This window comes from Trichoplax adhaerens, genomic scaffold (genome assembly GCF_000150275.1).
Source record: "Trichoplax adhaerens TRIADscaffold_1 genomic scaffold, whole genome shotgun sequence".
NCBI lineage: Eukaryota > Metazoa > Placozoa > Uniplacotomia > Trichoplacea > Trichoplacidae > Trichoplax > Trichoplax adhaerens.
In genome coordinates this window covers 6,364,215-6,381,501 of record NW_002060943.1, presented here as the reverse complement: position 1 = coordinate 6,381,501, position 17,287 = coordinate 6,364,215, and the positions used below count along the sequence as shown (strand labels likewise).

Sequence of the window (17,287 nt, the reverse complement as noted above, 5' to 3'; positions counted from 1 at the left end):
GAGAAATAGTAAATTGCTTCAATCGAAGAGTGTCTGTAAGCATGAACTATTTTAAGCTAGGATTCAAAGATAAAGATACTTTAGTTGCAATGTTAAAATCGAATTTCCTTAGAGTTTGAGGTCTAGCAATAGAGTTAGCGCTAAAGTTGACCTCTATAGGGCTATGGTTAGAGCTAGGGTCAGGGTTAGAGTTAGAGCTAGGGTTAGAGCTAGGGTCAGAGCTAGAGCTAGGATTAGAAAGGTAGGGTTAGAGCTAGGGTTAGAGCTAGGGTTAGAGCTAGGGCTAGAGCTAGGGTTAGAGCTAGGGTTAGAGCTAGGGTTAGAACTAGGGGTTAGAGCTAGGGTTAGAGCTAGGGTTAGAGCTAGGGGTTAGAGCTAGGGTTAGAGCGAGGGTTAGAGCGAGGGTTAGAGCTAGGGTTAGAGCTAGAGCTAGGATTAGAGATAGAGTTAGGACTGTATAAGTCATAATGAATTATCATTATTTCGTGAGTATTACGTTTTTATTTACTGGTCAATTAAAAATTATAATTTTTTTCTGTGATTTTTTATTATTTATACGGATTACTTATCTATTCAGATATTTCTTCGTACTTCCATTAAAGTAAGTCACACTTCTCGCTTTGTAAAGTATTCTATACTCTTCTTTATTAAAGTAAATTAAGGCTGTCCATTCTGTTGTATGGGTATATATATCCTGAGGGTCGTTTCAGTATAGGAGCACAATTGTGCAGCAAAATATTGCTATTAAATTGCATACTAAAGTACAACTTTTAACAATATCTGTTAAACTTTAACCTAAAAGTGTAATGTACGTAAATCAGTAATATCTAATATGATTTATTTAAGATTACATATCAATTTTATTTATAAAACGTTAACATGTACATTATAAAACAGTATGTTAATAGCCAGTTATTAATGCATTTAATTTGTTATTTGTTTTATCTATCTATTATTCTTTAACTTTCGTAATTTATTGTATTTAATTCTGCGATTCTTTTATTTTAGTAACGATCGTTTGTGATTGATTAATCAACCAAAGTCTCATATATTTTAAAATTGTAGAATACGATTTTAAAGCTTTTTAAGCTAATTCAATCTAAAATTATAGAATAGCGAGATATTGTTTAACTTTATATAAAATAATTAAGATACCATAATTACAAATTACTCGATTTCTTGTTTAATGTTAAGGATATAACTACCTCAATATCTTTCCTATTAGTTCATTAAAATAATACTTACTATTTCTTCAATGAGCATAGAAAAACATTCAACTAATACCATACTATTCAAATTTACTTAAAATAATTTCGATTGATGATTACGATTGTAAAGTATAATAAAAACTGCATTCAAAGTATTTGCTGGTGACGTGAAGTAGGTGTGTATTTTTAAATTTCATTTCATAAAGATGTAGTGCCGCATTGTTTATCTTTGAAAATTTAGATGCTATTTCACTATAATTTATAAAATTGGAAAGAAAAATGCACAATGCCATACTGCATAAAAGTAATGTCCTGAGTCTAAATTAGTCTCAATTACTAAGCAGATAAACAAGATCAATGGTACAAATTATTAAAATCTGTCGCATTACAATGGAATAAAATTGCAATTTCGAAAATGTAAAATTGATCACCGAATAAGTTAAATCATATCTACATTGTTAGCTTAATTTTCCTTACAAATTAGTATCTAAAACCATTTTTCCTATCGGATTAACTATGGTTGAAAATTATTTACAATGAAATGGAATTATCTACATTATGAAAGTTATGAGATTTAAATAATAAACTGAAGTCTATTATTTTTGTGACAATGAAGCCGACGTAGAATTTAAATTAAGAAATTACACAGCAAGCAGATGCGCGAACTTCTGGAGGATTGTACTGCAAAATTTCAGGCGGTGGAGTCGTAATAGAGTTGCGTAAAATACCTTTACTACTATTCGTTGAAGACTTAGAGTCAAGTCTAGGCCTTTCAGAAGTTTCTAGGTTTTCATTAGAATTTTCCAAATTATTATTAATGTGATTTGAGTCTTTAATATTTCCATTTTCCTTCTCAGGATTACTCAATTTGAATTTAGGTCTAGATTTAGCCTATTGAGAGTACAAAATTTAAATCATTAATCACATCATATTCACCTGTAATTGCATTATTTGAATAAAAGCTAGTAATGCCGATAATTTACTGACTTATAACGAGTAATGATGAATTTTTTTAATTATTTAATTAGTTAACGCTTACGCTTTAAACAAAAATTGCATTCTCATCAATTACTTCCAATAGCAAAACTTAGATGATGACATATTTTAGAAGTTTGTGATAAATTTAGTAATCTGATAAATGATATTATTGGAACATCAAGCATGACTACCTTTAAAATAAAATTGTTTACGATCTATAATGATATTAGTTTATGTACAGAAGATTATTTTGCCAGGTCTCGTTATTAAACATGTAATCCAATACGTATTTTGCTTGTAAAGTACGATATATTTTCGCTCTACATTCCCTATTCTTACCTTTAAATCTTTCCATCCTACTACCTTAGTTCCAGCTCGCTTACGAAATAAATCGTAGATATTTAGTAAGATTACTCTGCCATCATTAGTTCCAATTATCAATTTACGATTCATATCATTAATGTCATAAGTATGCATTTTAGCATGCATGTGGAAATCGCCAATTAAATTTTCTGTTGCAACACTCCACACTTTTACTACAGTCTCCTCTGATGAAAAGGAGATGATATACGTATTATTAGGTGAAAATGAAACATGATCAACGACATGTTGATGTCCCTGATAAGTATGTATTAAGCGGCATATATTTGAGCTGAAATCCCATAATCGAACTGTAGCATCCTTTGATCCACTCGCAGCAAGGCGTGCTTTCGATGTTACTACAACGGACTGAACAGATTCAGTATGTCCTAATAGCTTGCCATAGATGGTTAAATTGGATAAATCCCAAATGATGACGCTGTTGTCATTTGCGCCAGTCAGTAAATAGCGTTCATCATCGGTTAATGTAAAGCACTGGATACGACCAGCATGGCCTGATAATTTAATTGTCTGACCATTTTTATCAAAATTCCAGGCTTTAATAACTTTAGTATCACCACTTTCATCATAAAATTGAGAGCGATACATGGTCAAAAAGTAATTGGATTTAAGCGACTTAATATGTGTAACATGCGATTTTTTAATTTCAGATACAATTGAAAAATCATGTGTATTCCACACTTTTAAAACTTGATCATAAGTTATTCCCATTAAATGGCGACCATCATAAGATAGACATGCTGTCATAATTTGTGTCATTTTTAATAGACTTGTCTCAATTAATTTAAATTCTTCTAAATCAAAAGTTAATCTTGTCGACTTTTGAAATGGAAATGCGTAGGCTGTCTTACCATCAGGCATCAAGTACAACTGATATATTACACCAACAGATACTTCCATTTCTTGAATTAATTTGCCTGTTTCGATATCCCATTTCTTGAACTTTTTATCCTGTGAACCTGTGACAACATAAGAGCCATCTTTAGAAATTTGTACAAAATTAACATTCGATTCATGGAAATCAGTTTTCTTATCCTCCTGTAATGAATTTAAATTGGACAAATTCCAAATTTTAGCAGTATGATCTTCTGATGCTGTCACTAGTAAAGGTTCCCCTAAATCGCCCAGTACAAGACTGGTTGTAATACGATTAGTGTGACCAGTTAACGTAGCTACCAAATCACCACTGATCATATCCCAAACTTTAGCCACTTTCGTTCCTAAGGTTACAGCGGCATATGTTGTACCTGGGATGATTCCACCATGTCGCATTTTACTTTTACCATCTTGCTCATCAATGCGACTGATAAATTCACCAGTTTGGACATTAAAACATTTGATATGATTGCCAACGTCGGTTAATAATAATAATCGATTATCTTCGGACAAGGAGAAGCTTTCAATAGTTGCCGAAAATTTAGGATCTTCAAGCTCGCATAATCGTTCACCAGTTTCAATGGAATAAACACCAAGATGTAATGCCTCTATAAGAACATTGCGATTGTCTGATGTTAAGCATAAACGTGACATAATTCCCTTTAAGTGCGGCTCAATAATAGTTACTAAGCAAGCATGCGTCTCTAAACTCCATACTTTTGCTGTTTTATCACGACTACAAGTAACAATAAAACTATCGTCAGTAGCAATGGCCATATCTTCGACATCATCGGTATGGGCTTCCATCCAATAAACTAAATGACCAGTTTCTAAATCCCATTTCAAGAGAATAAAATTTTTCTTTTCATAGTAGCGCTTTTCCTGATCATCAGGCTGCGTATAATCATCATCATCTAATTGATTAATCGTTTCATGACTACTATTTTTAATGCTGCCATGATTACTACCTTCTGAATCATCTTGAGTTGTATGATCGTTTAATTCCGTATCTTTACTCTCTCTATCATCATTTGTCATTTGAGTTTGTTCATTTTCACTAATTTCATCAATTACTTCGTCTTCATCGCCGGAATTGTCGGCATTTGTAAGCGCTTGAATGGATAGCATCTTACATAATTTCCAACGATAAAGGCATGCTGATAATGCATAACGACTATCATGAGTTAATACTAATGGGCAATGGCCGCCAGTATGCCCTTTTAAATTATATAAGCGTTTACCTGATTCTAAATTCCATACAACGATAGATTTAACTTTCATAAATTCACCTATATAGGAATAGCCGATAACCATACGATTATCCGGTGAAATATGTACACGATGGATAGGTTCTGAATGGCCAATTAGAACATGAACTAAACTACCACTATTTAAATCCCATATGCGAATATTTTTATCAACTGAACCAGTAGCAAGAAAAATGCCATTACTAGATACAGCTAGGCTGATAACCTGATCAGTATGGCCTTCTAATGTCGATCTTAATGGACCACCAGGTAAGGGTAGGCAACCCCGAACGGGCATTAATGGCGCTGATTTAATACCCTCAGTTCGCGCGGTATTCACCAATTCTTGTATACATGGAAATTGGCTACTTGTTAAATCGCAAAGTTGGCCAACAATTTCTGGCGCAAGATCGCGAGGATCATGAATAATAGTGGATGCTGACATGCGAATCATATCATAAACAGTTTTCAGTTCGACATCTTGTTGAATTTCCATGGCAAGAACAAAATCATTTAATACTTCTTGGATCGACGTGGCTTTCAATTTAGTCAATAGCCAGTTATATGAGCAAAATACGATTCTTTTGGCTTCTACTAGCCTATTTGCATAAATTAAATGGTAGGGCAATTCACTTAATTTTCTTCTATTATATTTCTTTTTACTAGCATTGACATCGCCTTCAAATTCAAATAGTAATGGTTGTTTAGGTACTTTACGATCCGCTTCACCATAATGACTATCTAATCGGAATAATTCAACTTGTTGAGGTGTATATTCGAAAGGTTTATTAACGTTAGCCCATTTACCTATGTAGTAATCAGCGCACAAACTATGAATTTCTTTCTTGATTCTATCATTATCTAAGTAACGTCGACGTACAACTTCAGTAAATTGCCTATGATACCAATATATAACTTGACTGCCATCGGCTTCTCGCTCGACAAGATATTCATTAATATCATTCCTAATTCTAGTCCACAGTAAAGGTGGAATACGGCGTACAGGCGGCAACCAATATTGGTAGACATCTTGTAAGACAAGATCGTCGCAAGACAGTAAGTCTTCTAATTCAGGCTCAGTTAAGCCTGATTTAGTAGCAGTAATGTACGCTAAGGCTCGCGATACTAACACTTTTCCATGCATCCGTTCTAGTCGATCTAGTAAGGCATCAATCATTAATGGAATTGTAGACGGAAGATGTTTACTACTAATTTTATCATATGAATGCCAGGCTACTGTTTGATCGAAAACCAACTTTAAATATAATGGTAGACTGCAACTCTGGATTGCTCGTCTGACAACATCCATTTGGTGATCGTTTATTTTTCTTGAATTAGACGCTAACCAATCCGTTAAAATTTCTTGGCTAACATCAACGGGTAAGGATTGAATTTCAAGGTATTGACTATCATGAGGCAATACTTTCTTTAAAATATTCAAGCAGTTATATTCTGAAGGTAAAGTAGATAATAAAATAGAAACATGATGTGGCAATATTCTTGGAATCCATGACATTCGATGGGCACCGTCTGAAGGTAGCAATTGATCCAACGAATCTAATATGATTACAAGCGGTTTATCCTTAGGTATTCGATTAACTAAAGTGGAAAAATAACCAATTAATTGGCTAAACTCGTTAGGAATGCAATTTAAATCTTGATCATATAACCGACTTAGTTGAATGCATAGTGATGCTAATAATTTACGGATAGATGAGCTATCGGGCGATGTACCTAGAAAACGTAGCAGTAAATTTGCACTGGGATATTTATTTTTAGTATATTGGGCACATTTAGCCATAATAGATGTTTTTCCACTGCCAGATTCACCATAAACAACCAATGGAGATTTCTTTAATGTTTCATTAGATTCATCATGGTCTCTACAGCCCTTGTCAATATAACTTTCAACAACTTGTAAAATATCGCGGCGACCGTGAAAGGATTGACATTGTTGTTGGCAAAATGATAAATGTCCTAATACTTCTTCATATAATGAATCGTCAAATGGCAATTGCTGATTTTTCTCTATGCCTTTGTCAATCATTCTGATCATGACTAAATAAAATTTTTCACAAAATTCTCGTATATAATCTTCATGATCTTCATTATTATCAGGATCAATACCAGTTGGACTCCAATCCAACTGAAAATAAAATATTTGTGATTCATTTAATTTCTCTTTAATTTGATCATTTAAAAGTGATGAAAGTAAATCGGTAGCTTCTGTATTAATCTCGTTTTCCCCATGTATTAAATCAATATATGCAGGGACATTATCGTTCGATAAATCTTCTTCAAGATTTGAAATTTTGCGGACAAAACAAATACATTGATCATTTGTGCAATTTTCCACATCTAAAATACCTTGCCTAATTTCTCGATGCGTAACTGCAATAATCAAAATGATTTCATATAAATTAGTTATACTAAATGAGCTAAGTGATATCAAAGAGCGAATTTTAATATACTGTAATATCCAATTTAATATTTATTTATATCTGTATTTATTTATATTAGTGGAGATTAGTTCTTTATGATTCTTGCTATAACCTAGAGTTACCGCAATAATTAATTGATTTTACGCAATGGTTTCATAAACAAATGGGATTACATTATTTTATCTTTAATATTATAAACTACTATGGAATAAACGAATAAGAAGTAATTTTGAAAATTAGCATAAATTTACGATAATGAATTTAATATGGCCCAACATTCATGCAACTAATGTGTTAAAGTAACCAAATTCAGGCAGCAATTTGAACACAGAAGAAATATATACTATCAGGCAAATGCAGATTCAGTAATAGCTTAAAAATCATATTATAAATTTGAATCAACAATGTAACTAAAGTATTCTCAATTGCTTAAATTAAAAGGGATGTAAACAATTATTTAACTGTTGTGAATCTCGAAAAATTTAGAAGCATTACAATAGATAATTTAGAAGCTCAAATTTAGCAAACTCTTTAATACTGTATAATCAAATCGTTATACCTCATATAATTCGATATCATAACTAAATGCCATTTTATCTCATCAATATCTCAAATCTTCGTGTAGCTATAGCTTGTAAATGATTTAAAATATAGAAATTGGCGTAATGACTAGCTTTCTTATATTAGAAATTAAGGTATTCTGTGATTTTCGGCAATTAATTATTCTAGCATCAATATGGATATAGATTTTTAGTCAGAGAATATAAATTTTAATGAAGATATGCCATATAACTAGTTATGGCTCACCTGATATTTCAAACTGTTCAGCAACTCTTTGATCCATTTTTCCTATCAATTTCAATTTTTTAGCTGCTCTATTTAAGGATGATTGCAACTGAGAATAGATATTCCACCATGCTTTTCGATCATTAGCTTGTAATTCCGGCTCTGAAGGGTCATTATAATGAAGTAATTGACTTGAAATAGGTTGCAAAATATAAACTGGTGGTACTGCATTATCATCCTTCTTAAACCATTCATCGAGAAGCTGGACGGATTCTTGATGTAGTAACATAGATTGGCGAAGACAGTCAAAATGTTCTAATAATACACGAGTAGGAAATGGACGATAACCATATTTTTGTCCTATTAATGTCTATTTTTAAGCAAAATTGTTGATTTTAGTGAACTATCATAACTTCTTATAAATGATAATTAATCACTAATAAAGAGGCATTGTTACTAAATATATCATAAGCCGTATTAAAACAACAAAATGGCGCCCGTGCCAATTAATTCCACAATATCCTCATATACTCGTATATCATAAAGAAGAAAATACTTGAGATTATTTTCGGTAACTTTCAATATTTTCAGATATATTAATCCAGGATGAGTTTAACATCATTTAGATTATGTAATAGAAAATAGAAAAATAGTTTGAATATAGTACTTATTTTTGATCAAGTATTAAGGTTCTATTCCTTGCTAATTTTTGTGTAAAATCGATTTTTAGTTTATATGTGTTGCTTTTCTTAATTAAATCGGGAAAACTGGGTTATTTTTTCGGGTAAAATAAAATCAAGCGTTTCTCTCTTCAAAATGAATTTACGTTAATATATTATTTTCGTGTTAAAGTGTAAAATTTTAATTATCACTTACGTATTCGTAAAAATAATCAGCTAGAATAGTAATTAATCATTAAATGTTGGCTATCAAGGTTGAAAACCTGATTATTCCTCAAATTAATCGATTCGGTGAAAGTAAAGCAATTTAAAAATTAGAGACTCGATGTTGCCTTTAAAGGACCGAAAACACGAATATTTATCATGTCGACTACTATAAATTATAAAGAAAGCTGACTTAGTATTAAATAAATCAGAATTTGCATAGTAATGAAGCAGGAAATAATTTTGAGGCATCAAACTCGTCAGCATATTTTAATTTGGCCTTTGAAGTTTAGTTACTAGTTGTCACAAAACAGCTTTGCAACTAGATAATGTAATGTACGATCAATAAGTTAATTCTTTGAACGACGTATCAAGGAACGATATCTGCACTATCAAAAACACTTTTACTCTACTAGCAGACTACACAATGACTTAGACGCTTCGTATTTTACGTTAAATACTAAGTTTAAGAATCGACTTTATTACACGATATACTGCATTTATATACTCTTCCTCAATAGTTCAGGAGTCATAGTTAGTACGATTAACTTTGGAATCATTTACTGAATTAGATATTAATTTAGCTCCTGCTTCCTTAGTGTATACAATAGTATTTACGAACATAGACATCTGATGACTAATACAGAATAGTCAGATTACGATATGTCCTATCACAGAACATTTCCAAGATAATTTACAATCTACCATAAGTAAGTTACAATCACAATGATTCGAGTTGTAAGTAAATAATTTGCTTTCCCTATTATGGCTATTAATTTAAGTATGTGTATAGGTGTCACTGTCATTAAAAGTCAGTGCTATATTAAAACACAGTATATCCAAATTAGAAGTTAACTAAATAAGGATAGGCTAACAGAATTATCCTAACATAGATATTTCTACTCTAATACAGTGTATAACACTGTCACACTAGTAAACGCTCTTGGTTGCTGCATAAAAAAGGAAATTTACTTCCTTCTTACTGTATATCAAATATAGATATTGAATATAAAGGCTAACCAAGCTAATTCTAGTAATATCTCAAGATCAGGGTAACCTACAAAGTAATAGATAGTTTTTATTCATAAATCGGAAATAGCACCCTCTTTAAATGATACAATTGATCTATAAATTTAACTTTTTAAGATTATGTTATTTAGTCTTTACTGTAGGTTAAAATATCAATTTTGTAAGCTTAGTTAGACGGGAACTACTTCTGGTTACTAGTTTCTGATTAATTGATGGCCTAGGATTAAATACAGTAGGTAATGTAAAAATCTTGAAATAAACTAAGTTACATTTACTTTAGCTTGATTATCGTAATAAATCAAAAGTATTTATCATTGGCGAACATTATCAAACACTTATTTCCTTCTGCGCGTACTTATAAAGTCGTAGTTGTCAAATTGTATAAATGCGCGATAACTTTTCGATGAAATAATAGCCACTATGGCTAGTAATATTTAAAACAAATAAAATCTATTAAAGAAAATTTTTCCTTTACCCTATTGTCTATAGTAGATCTTAAATTGTTAATGAACACGCATGGAATTTACAACGTGATGCAATTGAAATGAAATAGTCTTCCGCGGTAGCTTTTATTTTCGCTATTGAAATCTTATATATCTAAGTTAACTTTTAATTTGCGTAACTAACTACGTAAATTTTTAGTAGCTATTAATGCTAAACTAATACAGCATACAATGCAGCAACCCTACGAGTATAAGAAATAAAAATAAATCTGCTATCTATTATAATCCCACCCGATCATTTAATTCTAACCATGTGCATGTTACAATCACACCCATCATTAAATTGTTGCTTTTTTAATGAGAGGTATACAATGGTTACAGAAATTGCAGAAAATGACGATCATATCACAGAAGGTATATAAACTGCAGTCTAGTTTGCTATTTCAGCAATTTTAACTTATACAACGGTGCAAATATTATTCATGAGCGTTCTAAAGAACTTACGAGGTACATTTTACCCATCCTTCAGTTATACAAATAATTCTTTAAAGTCATTCCTTCCTATCTTAGAAGGCTAACAGCAACTTAATATTATTACAACTGTCGGAATTAAACTATACGATCTATTCAAGAAATCAAAATGGTAGACCAACCACTGTCTACCCAATAAACAGGAAGCACTTTACACTTTACAATAATAAATCTCACCATATATAGTACTTCCTGAACTATATGAATTCTAAGAGAATTGGCAGATATAAATATATCTACTGTGCCAAAATTCTTTATAAATACAATCAGAAAAGAAATAAACTTACTAACTCTATTCTGCATCCAGTCGCGTTCAGGGTTTATAAATTATCAATGTATGTATAGATGAAATTACAAGATCGTAAAAATCAATAAAATGACTAGTACATTCCACTAATTAATCGTCTATCAAAATTTTAATAACGACTTAAAAGGCATCCAACTGACTAAATAATTTCGATGCACCAATAAAATTAAAACCATTGCTAACTCAATCAACTAAAATATATCCAACGATAATTCAGCAATGATTTTGTGTCTTAATTCATTTAATATATAGATATGATTTTGAATACATACTAAAAAAGAAAAAATTAAAACTAAGGCAAACAGTCGAAATGTACATTTGCATTAATAAAATTGTAATGACTAACCCGAGCCCGAGATATAAAAATACGCATGAAAAGAAAAAAATTAGTAACCACAATATCTTTCTACATGTTCACTACAAGGATTACGATATCGTCATGACGGCAAAATATCAAAGCTCAAAGGAAGGCTTCAAACGAAAGGTAGTGTCTAAGTATATTCTCTAAATCATTAAAATTGGAAACACTAGGCTAAACAGACGCTAACTAGATTAATAATGAAGGGAAGGTTACTATCTGCAGTTGCTAGATGTATTCATGAATTCCGTTATGTGAAATTACAGCTACCACTGAACTTAATATTATTTATATCCAGGGAAAAGATTGCCGTAAAAAAGATGATAGCTGAAGATTACGAGTCACAAAATCCATACAATTAAGATTAGTTGGTAAAATTTATCCAAGACTAAAAATGAAATAAAATTGCCGAAATGCGTTGATGATGCCTATAAATCTTAAAATAAGTGCCCAATTTCCAATAATAATAATCGAAAATGAAGGTTAACCTTAAGCAACTTTTACCAAAGAAATGTAATTATACCCTCAGTAGAAGTTCCAGCCTATTTAAATTATTTCATAGCGAAGAATGTGATCGAACTCAATTCTACATATCAACAAAAATTATAATTACTGATGCTAGAATAGTCGTATAAAAACGAAGACTAAAAGCCAAAAGAACTGTTTATATATCGCTGGTATTAGAACGATTCTGGCTAAAACATTTTTGATCGACAATTTTCGCCTAACCCTACCCTAACTGTCGACAAATTATAATAATTTCTGTTAAGGTAAACATGGCTAAAGAAAGATTCAAGAACTAAAAAATGGTCTAGACTAATTCAATGCATCGATGAAATTATAGGGTACGGTACTTATGCTTAGTTGATCCAATTAAAAATAACTTAGTGAAGGTCTCTATCTCTCTTTTATCCACCTATCCACGACATTATAACTACTAGGCTAAGCGTTCTCGTAAATAAATAAAGTTTAATTAAACATGAAAATGTAGTAGCGAATATATCAACCAATTCTTGCAATATTCATTAAAATTAGGCTAAAGGGAGTACACAGAGCGATTTAAATGAATAAAACTACCTAAAATTAACCCTGTCGTTATTGCAACTTAAATTGTATAAAAATCATGCCAAAAATGCAAAACGTAATTAGTAAATAATTTTCTTATAAATTCTATGTAAAGTAAATCACTAACATTGATGATACTTATCTTGCTACTTTAATATTAATACTCAAGAACTGCTTGGGGGCTTGTTCAATTTGAAAGCACAGCGATATAGTTAAACTGTCTTACTTGTCTTTGTACGTATTATTCTCGAAGCGGAAGTAGTAAGAAGAAGGTCAAGAAAAGTTGACATCGTCATGTGAACGAAGATAGTAGTACATTATATTGCTATCTGTGGAAGATTAATAGCTGTGTTAATCGATCCTCATTCTAATCGACACTGCGACTTTGATAATAGTGGATGAGAATACTTTTTCAGTCTGTGGTTGAGGAACTATGCGCCATATTGAATTGTAATAGCATAAAAGCGTATCTGTCAGATACCGTACTGCAATACAAATCCTTGACTTACCACAAAATTAGGCCCAATAGAGATCTTCTGGCATAGTTCAATTTCTTTTAGGCATAATTCGGTTGTAATATGATCATCGGTTGCTTCATCACGAACTCCCCATCTCATATCAACTAATTGAAAATCTAATCCATGACGACTTCGACAGTATTCTTTAAGTCTTGAGTAGATATCCTTCATGATGGCATTGCGTTCTAGTTTTGTGTCTAAATTTTAATTTAAATAATAGAATTTATTGTATTCGTAGACTATGAGTAAGAATTTATTGAAAAGGTATTGGGAATGAGATTTAAACAGTTGAAATAAAACTACTATAGATGCAAGAAGAGCATCAATCTGTTAGAAATACTTTGAAAAACAACTGTTAAAGTCATGTCTGCATTGATCAATAATGAAAGAAAAATTATTTATGACATCAAATGGCAAATATAGATCAAAATAAATTCAGAATCGAGCATTAGTAAAGTTTGACGAATGTTGAGTTTCATTAACAAAATTTCATGATGGTAACGGACTGAATGCGAGAGTTCAAGAAATAGATTTGTATGAAATTAGTGTAATTTAAAATCTACTTTGGATAATTTTTTAGTCTTGATATTATGAATATCTCAGGTATCATAAGAACAGAAATATTACTATTTAGATGCAATCTAGAGCCAAATTATAGCTTCAGAAATCTTTTATCAACCACTGGGGATAAAAAAAATCAAACCACTGAGTGGGAGTTGATGGAATACTCTACGAGCAATTAATACGACAATGAAAATATACTTTTCAACTAAATGTGTCAAGGAATCCCCTATTGCATCAATTCATCTTTGTTATGATTTTTTATAGTGTACGTAACTTAAACTTAAATTAGAGTATTAATGCAAAAATTCTTAATTTAATCAGACCGAAAAATATACGAAAGCAACTAACTTTTTGAAGTTAAAATATCACAGCAATTCAACTTGACGTTGAAATTTCAATGAAGTTTTTTTGTAACATACTCTAGAATTGGATACAGTTAATGCTAAAATCGATGATTGATAGCAGCAAAATTCTACCTTACCAGTAAAAGTAGAGCTAATAAACGCTCGTACAGTTTGAGATCTTTTGGATGGGAGATTGATCATATTACCGGATAGAATAGACTGAATAATATCATCATTAGATTCCATAGTTATTAATGATGAGAATCGATCAATAGCCCAATCAAAATGACTTGAATGATTGCTGTAGCAAGAATAGATTGCCAATAAGTAGCCAATCCACGGCAAATCCCTTAAAATTGTTCTTAAAATTGATCAATGATTGGCACAATTGACCTAAATCGAATTTTTAAAATATGATTAAGCTATAACCAGATCACATATTAGATTAAAAATATAAAAGAAAGTCAAGGAGAGAATTTAATAGGCTACTAATCACTAACGGTAATAGCTATAGAGCAGACAAAATGATGCTACTAGATTTTGTTGTTTGATACAGATAACAATAAATATAAGGACATGAAGACATCAGATTAGAGAGAAAAAGCAATCAAATGTAATAGATTCTACCTTTCTATTTCTAATGTAACAGTATAAGCTAAGGAAGTTGAATATGTTAATAAATTGGATTCTAGCATAGAAAATTAAATAAAATCAACAAGAAAAAGTTGACAATTACAAGCAAAATCGTTATAATTTACACGAGCAAAACAATCGTCATTTAAAAAAACATTGCATCCTTCAATCTCTCTCTCTCTCTCTCTCTCCATATCTATACGTGTGTCTATTTAAAGGTGTTTTGGTCTATTTATCAATGTGAGTAAAAATTCTATTAAGAAAAAACGTGATAAGATCTTGCACAACTTATGCTTATTTAAATGTATTTTGAAGGAAATGGATCATTCTCCATAATTAGGATAACATTTTAAAATGATACTGTCCTATTTTGTCAAGTCAAAAAGTCACAACTAAAATCGGAACGTAAATAAACTTCCATTAGTCAACATGTACTGTATCACAGTTGGATATCTCTTGTATGGTTAGGAACAATCATTACCAATCATAATGTGACTTATTGCGATTATAACTCAATTTATTTCACCTTGATATTTCTTTCCAATTTCGCCGTCGATAATCACCTGAATTAAATCTCCATGAAATCCAATTTTTCCCTTCCAGAATACTCTAGCGTATCAATACTAATCGTGTTAATGCTAATACCTATTGTGGACAGTTAGTTCGACGCAATCACTTAACGTAAAAGATGCTGTTTAGAAAGAAAAATACGATTTACTCCTCCTCTCTTACTTATTTATAAAATTAAGATCAGTAAATAAGTCTGATAATCTTAAACAATATTGGTCATCAAACTTTTCCACAAATATTGCTTGACTTGTATCATCCAAATAGTCTTTACCTAGTCATAATTTCTCCGATGCGACAGATGAATTTCTTAGCCTTCACAAGAATATAAATCAATTTTTAAACTAGCAATTACTGTACATTCTTAATAGGTTGTAAGATATTTCATCAACTATGGAAAAGACTCGTATTTGTCAATAAGATCGACGAAGCGACATAATCGAACTACTCTTTCACATGTTAGCATTCTATACTAGAGCATAGCAGCAGAATATTGCAATAGAATTGGTTATCAAGTCCGCCTTGCCTAGTCATGACCGGATATGGTTACTATAGTAACCAAGACAATACAGAAACTGGGCAAGCAGCTATGATGGGAGGATAAAAAGACAACTTCTGACTCTTTTGAGGTAGAGTTAGAATTATTAAATCTCGAATTTATACAAGTGACATCTAATCGATGTTTCTTTGGCTTATTCAAGTCGATAATAGTGTCTATTCGTGGTTGAGACCTGTCCAAATTAAAACCGATCAATAATTTCATCTTCCTCGTTAACATTAATGATTACGATGATGATGTTATTCTTGAAGCTATTGTTTTCCTTCTATCAATAGTCATTTAAATGATGATGGAAAAGAAGAAAAACCTCATCTGTATAAAATTGTTATTATAACAGCTTATTTTCATGTAGAATAATGAAATACTTTTATCGATGCAACTTCACCATGACTATTAATTCGATCAATCTTGACAGATGATTAATACTCATTTCAATACCTATATTATATTGCTTCAGTAAATGGCTATTTCTAAACTTATCCATCTCGATAGTTATGTTTGATTTATATATCTTATCCATGGAAATTAAATTTTTGTTATTTGCTATTGTTATAGTAAGGTATTACTAATTATGAAATTGGAGCATTCCAAGCGATCTAATCAAAATATGAAACCGCTGCACACCCTTTCCGTGTTGAAGGTCAGTATAATACCCTAGACTAGAAGGGAAAATCTCAGCTGCATTGATACCTCCTCCACAGTAAGCATTAGATTCAACAGAATATAAAGCTATACCACGTATAATAAATAAAACAACATTTGCCAATATGCGTAAGACTAGTGCAAAACTGGCCTTACCTAATTTAGCTAATTCGGTGTAGTTAGTAAAAGAAAAAATAAGATAAAATATAGTAATAAACTAGAAATAAGTTTATATCTAAATTAATAATGTCAATATAGTAACTAAAAAGAGATTTAATTAACCCTTTTCTCGCCCTAGATTTCATCTTTATAATCTTGAAAAGTTTATGATTAAGATAATGACCATAATATTTCAATACTAGCCTAGATCAATCTTGTTTATAAATTCAGCCTATGCGAGATAGCTATTCATATATTATTGTTTATTGTTCTAATATACAAATCAATAGATATCTACTGTACTGATGATCCATAAAATGGTTACTTATTCTCAAAATAGACTTATGCGTTGATACTATGATATCATTGCATCGTCAATACTCATTTCTACTAGGACTCATTTTGCCTATGTTGATGAAAATATTATTCGACAAAAGATACCTTCAGGCTCCACTTAAATTTGTTGCAATGAGAATGAATACTGTTGTAATTAAGTTTTAATTACTGCATAGAATTGGTCTTATTCTTTATTCAGTCATACTAACTACTTATAATACCAATGATAGAGACAATCATTTCATCTGTTGTTATCATAATATCTCTAACGAAATTAAATAATGGTCATAAAATAATATTAATAGCACGATAGTTACAACAATTGATCGTTATTTAAATAGTACAATCGTAATGTGCTAAGTGATAATGCAGCCTTGCATCTCATAAATTAAAGATAACAATGTGAGGATACCTTATGTTTAGGCAAAGCA

At 31.1% G+C, this 17,287-nt stretch overlaps 3 protein-coding genes across 3 annotated transcripts; all 3 read right to left on the bottom strand.

The window, feature by feature from the left end:
* Positions 1 to 2,846: 2,846 nt before the first annotated feature.
* TRIADDRAFT_15916 (uncharacterized protein) lies at positions 2,847 to 4,940 on the bottom strand (the record flags this gene model as incomplete). The annotated part of the gene is made up of 3 exons (XM_002107930.1): positions 2,847 to 2,942; positions 3,462 to 3,787; positions 4,619 to 4,940. Coding segments are annotated over 3 exons (744 nt in total), but the record flags the coding sequence as incomplete, so codon positions are not given.
* A 510-nt stretch (positions 4,941 to 5,450) lies between these two features.
* TRIADDRAFT_19084 (uncharacterized protein) lies at positions 5,451 to 6,206 on the bottom strand (the record flags this gene model as incomplete). Its single annotated transcript, XM_002107929.1, has 1 exon — positions 5,451 to 6,206. A coding segment is annotated over one exon (756 nt), but the record flags the coding sequence as incomplete, so codon positions are not given.
* On the bottom strand, positions 6,180 to 14,206 carry TRIADDRAFT_19804 (uncharacterized protein; the record flags this gene model as incomplete). The annotated part of the gene is made up of 4 exons (XM_002107928.1): positions 6,180 to 7,081; positions 7,939 to 8,287; positions 13,044 to 13,249; positions 14,098 to 14,206. Coding segments are annotated over 4 exons (1,566 nt in total), but the record flags the coding sequence as incomplete, so codon positions are not given.
* Positions 14,207 to 17,287: the final 3,081 nt, after the last annotated feature.